The sequence below is a fragment of the Teleopsis dalmanni genome, chromosome 1, assembly GCF_002237135.1.
Source record: "Teleopsis dalmanni isolate 2A chromosome 1, ASM223713v2, whole genome shotgun sequence".
NCBI lineage: Eukaryota > Metazoa > Arthropoda > Insecta > Diptera > Diopsidae > Teleopsis > Teleopsis dalmanni.
The window spans coordinates 23,076,935-23,084,790 of NC_051846.1; the positions used below are offsets into that span (position 1 = coordinate 23,076,935).

At 32.6% G+C, this 7,856-nt stretch overlaps 1 protein-coding gene across 1 annotated transcript in view; it reads right to left on the minus strand.

The window, feature by feature from the left end:
- The window catches only part of LOC119678324 (formin-like protein 16), an 11,721-nt gene extending 7,034 nt beyond the window's left edge, over nucleotides 1–4,687 (minus strand). The window contains exon 1 of the mRNA XM_038090096.1: nucleotides 4,559–4,687. Coding sequence (XP_037946024.1) covers nucleotides 4,559–4,687 — 129 coding nt within the window. The remainder of the gene's footprint in view (nucleotides 1–4,558) is intronic.
- Nucleotides 4,688–7,856: the final 3,169 nt, after the last annotated feature.

Sequence of the window (7,856 nt, forward strand, 5' to 3'; positions counted from 1 at the left end):
AGACGAAAGACATACCTATCTCCATTCTAGAGACAAAAAGTTTTAACTCCTACAGAAGGTATATAAATCATAAAAAGTACAATAAAGAATAGCATTAGGCAGATGATAAAATATTTGCACTCCAGAGACAGAAATCCAAACTTATTTAACTTGATTATTTGCCGTGAAGGCTCAGCACTACGGTGCTCTTAACACACGTACCGATATATTGCGACGATAACCGCACCATTGGAACTTGAAGGAATTCCAATACCAATTGAAACTACCTCTTTGGACATAATTTCCTCTTTGGTGAGGAGCGAGATCTATCTAAACACCTTTGCTGGTCTTTGGGTCACAGCACCCGGTGGAAAAATGTAACATCGAATAAAAGTAAATGAATACAGTAATTCTACCCGCGTATATTTGGATTTTAACCACAGACACCACGACATTCCCTTTAAGGAGCTAACCATATTAGTGAGGACTGACGACGTTGTGGGCTCTGACCCCCGAGGTACTAGTTCTACACCTCCAGTTGCATGTCGTTAAACAAATCGGTCATTTCTACCAGTAACACTTCAAACAGTATCAAGATGGTGCTCTTAGACATATAGGCATGCTAACAAACAGATAGACAAATAGACGACATGTAAATAATTCTCCATATCGTATTGCGTCGATTGTATCGGACTGATTTATACTTCAGTTCTTTAGTTTGTAAAGACTTGGGATTAAATTGTGTCCATTTTGATGTGATGTGGTTTTTTCATGTGAGAGTTTTGTCAAAATTTTAATTAATCTATTTTGAAATGTATTTGTTCTGCTTCAATGATAACCTTCAATGTAGTATAAATGTTTGTAGTCAAGTTAAATGTTATGTGGCTTTATCAGTATTCATCTTAATATCTCAAGTTGACAGAAAATTGTGAAAGTTATTGTAAATTGAGTTATCTTGGAAGTCTTGCAAATGTAGCAATATTGCTGAGGTTGACATTCTTAGAATTCGACAGATTTTATTGACATTTTCAGTCTTGTGTTCCATGTCAAATTGCATGATGAAGTGAATTGCATTTTGAGTATATTGGTACTCCACAAAGAATAAATGTTGCTTGAATTGTCACATGTTTTAATGAGAAATATTAAAATTATATGCGAAAATGTACTTAAGTTACTAAGAGTAATGAAGCAAAAATGAAGAAATTTCGAGAGAGTTCGAGTGCCGTGTTTGCAAGAATTGTGCAATGTGCATCTCATCTTAACAGATAAAATGCAGATTATCGTATTGACAAGAACCAAAGTCAGACAAGAGTAGAGTCTCTGCAAGACTTATTAGACAATTATTTCGGTTCAGTAGTAAATTTACGTGTCATAAAGATGTATTAAATCAATGACGAAAGTTTTATTGATTGATTGTTTAATAATTTAATAATTAAAAGTTGTTTTATAAAAGTCATTTGAATTTATTAATTAATGGGTTTGACTATCAAATTCTCATAAATATCTTATTGTCATACTCGTATAGTTTATGATGTACTTTTAGCCTATACTATTATCCTTGTTCAGGTAAGTTAACTTAAAAGTAAAGCACGTGTCATTTTTTTATATGAAATTTAAGTGCTTTTATGGGTATTAGTAGCACTATTTCTGATCTTTACTAAAAATATTATTGAACAACTATTTTGTTAAACATCTATTTAATAATATTAAAATGTTTCGGAAGGACTTCATTAGTTTTATTGATAAACAATACACTATTATGAAATTTTATAGCAATAGTTTTATGGATAACCGATTAACTACAATACTTAAGAGCTGGAACAATAAACTTATAACTTAATATTTCCAAACCTGAAATACATCTTATACAATATTAAAGCATATTTCATACTAAAATTCGGAGATTGGTCAATCCGGTGTAACTTTATTGTTTTCTTTATTTGTCATAAAATTTTGCTGAAAAAGGTACCGACAGGAAAAACATGGACATTAAGTAGGCATACGATATATTGTGACTATTAATCAAGGCATTAAAAGCAGCAGTGAAAGCGCCTTGAATAGCACAAAGGACTACGCAGGCATAAAGCATATTAATAACAACCCATTAAAATATGTTTTATGGCAAGTGAACAAATAAAAACAAAGGACTTGAAATGTTTTACTACTTGTTGAGCTAAAATGCTGGATGATTTACTAAAAGAAATCCAACTTATTGAAATGTTAGGGAATACATTAAGACTGAAAAGTTTTCGGAAATTCTCATTTAAAATTCGCGCGCTGTATATTTTTCGATATTTTAAGTTTATGTAGTTTGGCAGCACTGTCCTTAATTACTATGCAAAAAATGAGCGCGATCTGTCAGACAGTTCGTTTACGGCAGCTGTTGAAACCAGTTCACCTCAGTAGTGCGTTGCGAAATGTCTTCGACGGTCGTACGACCGTACTGAAAGGCTTTGTACCACTCATAAACTTGAGTTTTCGATAAAACTGATTCCCCATAAGCCTTTTGTAGCATTCGCAACGATTCTGCACACGAAATTTCGTTCGAAACACAAAATTTGATGCAAACTCTTTGTTCAATATTTTTTTCCATTGTTTTTTTCGCAACGCACTACTGAGGGGAACTGGTTTCAACAGCTGCCGTAAACGAACTGTCTGACAGATCGCGCTCATTTTTGGCATAGTAATTAAGGACAGTGCTGCCAAACTACATAAACTTAAAATATCGAAAAATATACAGCGCGCGAAATTTAAATGAGAATTTCCGAAAAACCTTTCTGGTCTTAATGAATGTACAGAAATCAGCACATTTTACGTTTTTATTAGTTGTCAACTTAATAACTCAAAGTAATTAATTAAGCATCCAAAGGATAATAAAAAGCCATAGCATAGTGAAAAAATATAGAATAATATAATTAATTGTAATTATGAATCGAAGTGTGATTATAAGTATTTTTCTACAGTTGACAATAATTCGAATTAATTGTGTATTTCATATTTTACTCACAACACTCACACGCTACTCACAATAGTACGAAGTTCACTATTTATACTTATTATACTACTTTAATTAAAAAATAATAACTTGTCGTTGAAAATCGCATTATTGTTTCTTGAAGTATTCTCCTTTATAATTAAAACACCATTGCATACTTTCGAACCATTTGTAAAAGCATTTACTTTTCTAATCTTCTTCAGATACTTCCAAAACATAGTTAATGCAACAATGACTTCTTCCGTAATTGGTGACTACAATCAAGAGAAGATCAGTAGCAAAATATCGAAATATGGCAACAAAAATGAAACAATAGTACTCAAGGAAGATGGACAACTCGATTAATACCAAATATAATCACTTGGCTCAAACGGAAATCGGGAGACGCAAATTACTATCTCACTCAGATGGTGACTGGACATGGATACTTTTCTAAGTACCTGTACGGCATGGGAAAGATGGATTTATCCGACTGTATTTATAGCGATGGAGACTGTGACGATGCAGAGCACAACTTCTTTTACTATAATAGGTGGCTCACAAATAGAGAAAATATAATAGCGAAGATTAGAAAAGATGAGAGTGGACCCAGAGATTTGGCAAACGATAGAGTCACTCTATCAATAGATTTGGCAGTCGATAGAGTTAAGTCTTTAAAACAAAGAAATTAGACCTAGAAAGAAGAACCAGAAACTAGAATAATAAATAGTGCTAACGCTAAGAAAATGCGGTGAAAAAGTGGTGATCTGGACACGAAAACCACGAGAGCGTGGCTTGAAATGCCAACATAAAAGAGACCCTCTTTGAAGTAATGCGAAAGCAATTCCAAGTCTCGTTGAAAAGCGGGTGTTTTAGTCCGATTACTACATATTAATGTTAGAAAGTCAGGCACATCATTCCGACGACGGTCGGTTTGACGGTGCATAAGGTATTACTCCACCTCACTACAAAAGAAAAAAAATAGGCTTCTTCCGCCAGCAATTTATACTTGACGTTTGGGAACAAGAAAGAGTCATAAGTTGTCAAATTATAACTGTATGGCGGATGATCCATCTATTCGATTTTTTGAATGTTCAAATAGTCGGACATGATCAGACAGCGGTTGTTTGTTTTCTGCTTGTTTACTCGTACCATTCGAAATTGATCGTTTTACGTTCCTTTAATGGTACTCGTACGGTTGCCACCTGATCAGTTTTCCCGAAAAACAAGAGACCATTTGTTTCGAAGTGCTTTGAGTACGAACAACTGGTGTTTACGTTCCGGCTCACATGCATATATTCATAATTCGTCACCTGTTACAATCTTATATACTCGTACGGCTTTTGAAGCGCCGCCATTGTACTTTTGGAGCATTTGTGTGGATCTTGAGCAATCGACATGAACATCTTTTTGAAATTTTGTCAAATGATGACTTTTTCACGGCTAATCGTGAGATCGTGCAATATTTTATATATGCTAGTGAAGCTAATGTTTAGGGTTTCCTCAGTCCCATAGTTTGGGGATTTCGCATGACCTTTACCAATTTCGTCAGTGAGCGAACAGCGACCGACTGAAATGATTGAAATCATTGTACCAGAATTTTACGGTGGCAAAGGTTGGAGACACTGTCCACATCGTCAAATATGGACTTAAGTTGATGCACTCTAGTCTTGCTAATTCACCTTGAAAGTCGTAATAAATCATAGCACGAAAATTTTCTCGCGTTAACTCCATTTTTTAATGAACAATTAATTTATAAATCACTGTAAATAACTCAAATAATGTCCTTTTAACAAAAAGTCTAACGTAGGTTGAATAATGTCAAACTTTCGTAAGGAAACGTTAGATGACATATGTCAACAATCAGTATTGCCAACATAATATAAAGTAGCGTAAATCCATGTACACTGAAATGCTTAAAATAAGTAGTGGAACATACCTTGAGGTTAAAATTAGGTGTTGACTCTTGCAAAGATTTAGATTGAATTACCCTTCAGCACATTTAAACATACATCACTATCACCCAAAATTATTATTTGGCAACTCTTTGCATACACAAATACATGTTTCCTAAAATTTTGACACAATTTAAAATCCTTAGAAGTTCATATTTGATGTTAAACAACTGAGTTGCAACACTTTGACAGCAATCTAATCGAACATGGTAATGGCATCATCTTAAACATGTTAGTTAGAATACTCCTACTTTATGGCAAGCAGTCAAAACGACCTGGCATCCTCATTAATGCTGTTGCAACTAATAGTGGACCACAGAATATGATGCAAGTTACTGGCTGATGCAGGGCAATGTCACTTTGCTAGTACAATATTATGAAATTGTTTGCTCTTTAGCCATCTGACACTGTAAATGAAACTCCTTTTGTTGTAAATGAACTGTTTAGTATCTTATTGTGACCTGTGGATGAAAGTTCGGAGCTTATGACAGCAGCATGAATGATTAATATTGTAAGTTATGGAGAGATCATTTATATGAAAGTTAACTTTTATTTTGATGCACAAAAGTTGTTTATTTTTTGAAGCCACAAAAGTAGCTACTTCGAAAATGCCACAACAACTTTAATAAATAAGAAATATTGACAAGGACTATTATCTACAATCTTGTTTCTTCATTTTGCAGAGCATCAGGATGAAACAATTTTGGTGCATTTGTCTTAACATCAAATACGGTAAGATACACTTGGGATAAGACATTATTTATTTGCTCAGCTTTCAGTATTATTTTTTTTGTATTTACTGTCCTTGTTGAGCATCTTGAGCCTCGTGAGCATCATGAAGGCACAATGAGAATGGACACAATTTCAGCAGTACAATATAGACGCATTAAAACAATTCAATGCTGTCCGTAACCTGAGGAATTTTATCCACATCGATAGTCACCATAACAACCTAAACAAAGAGACAGTAAACAACGTCAGCAGGAAGCTGGAAACTGGAAACAGTAATGCCAATGCAGTGAACAGCATTTCAGTTGCAATTGGACGTATTGCATTCAGTTGTCAATGTGTGTTGTGAACGTTACAATAACATTGGCAGCTGGACACTAATGGCAACGAAAGCATCCAAACGAATGACTTAAAGAAAATGCTTTCAGAAACTGCAATAATAACGTTTAACAGATTAATTCCAAGCTCGTTGATACAATGATTGCAGAAATTTCCAATTTTAAATATAATAATATTTTCTTTCCCCAACCATTATGATTGAGAAAGCGCTTAGATTTATAGTTTTCATAAAGGAAACGAATGAAAGAATGAAATTAATTTTATTATTTCTTCAATATATTAACATATTTATTTAAGTCCAAAAGATTTTCTGACTAAGTCACTGCTTTTGAGGATATTCAAAGAGATTGGAAATATTATTTATGCATTTACTGTATAACTGAGTTGAGTAAATATCTTTTCGATTTTAAGTCGACTTTTTTATTTAGCATAGTTCTATTAAATTTCTTAAAAGTTTTACATCAACCCATGGGATTTGTTTTGTAAAACTAAGTGTGCGTTACTGAGTCCATAGTCTAATAAGAAATTGGATACATATGTTACTGCAGTGACTGAAAATAAATAGTTCAGATTTATAATGTACTACTTATATTCAAAATATACCGAAACAATTTTTAGTGATTATATTCATAGACGGAAACACAAAGAGTACACTAAAAATGAAAGTGACATGACTGAAACACTAAAGTACTGCCTTGTTCTTGACATTTATTATGAAGTTTTTAGTGCTCTCGTTAGTGTTCTTTTTATGGACGTAGTGAAGTTCATAACAATCTCAAACGAAAGTAGTAAACATTTGACTATATTTTTTGTGAAAACAGTTTGAAAACTTAATTTCTTTTCCATTTAATAATTACTATTTAATTTAACTATTTAATATTCAGTAATTGTTTACTTTTTTTGCCGGAAGTGACGCATCTTATCACGAAAAGAAACTATTGAAAAGTTAGAAGGGTTCAAATAAAAATGAAAAGACAACAAGAAAAATTTTAATTAATTTATTCAAATTTTGTCGGCAAAAAAAAAATTAATATTAAAAAATTAGAATTGTAGTATACACGAAATATAATATTGTTTATCTTTCTCTAATCGCGATTAGTGAACATGTAGAGTAACAATTGTATAGCTTATTTGCAAAACTGCATTCAAAAAAGTAAGTAGTAAAAATATAGTAAGTAAAAATATGCATAATAGATGTCTCTGTAAAAATACAAACTTTGAAACAAAAATAGGCAACTTCAAAAATTAATTTTCAATTCGTTGAACTTGTGCTTCCAAATAAAGCTGTAGTGTATAAGCTCGTTCTAAATTAAAACGCACGGCAATTGCTTTGGTTAGTATCACTTCAAAACTAAAAAGTGACAAAAAACTTGGAGCTTAAGTATTGGAAATTTGTGCAGCCTTGGCTATTTGTGAATAAACACGATTAGTCAACGCTTCTACCTAATTTGATAGGCACGAGGTCTAAACTTTGCACTTGCAGTCTGACCAAATTATATTCGGACTATAAACTGATTAAAAAATTTGAATATTTCCTCAGATCACTGATGATCAGTACTACTTGGCAAACTCGAAATAGCATTGTATGGTCAGCAAAATTTTAATAAATTAACTAAAATTTTTGTTGTTGTCTTTTCATTTCTAATCGAACCCTTGCATAAAGTAATTACGTTTATCTTTAATAATTTAGTACATGATAACTAATTATACTGATTATCTTAGCAATACGAACAACCATTTTACTATACTGTCGTCATTTTGGTAATCCTTATAAGGAGGTTGTCAGATAGTAATTTAATTTCAGTTGACACAGTTGTATGATTTGTGGCTCGTGTAATTATATTGATTCGAAATGAGTCAAATATGTTTTAAATAGTACT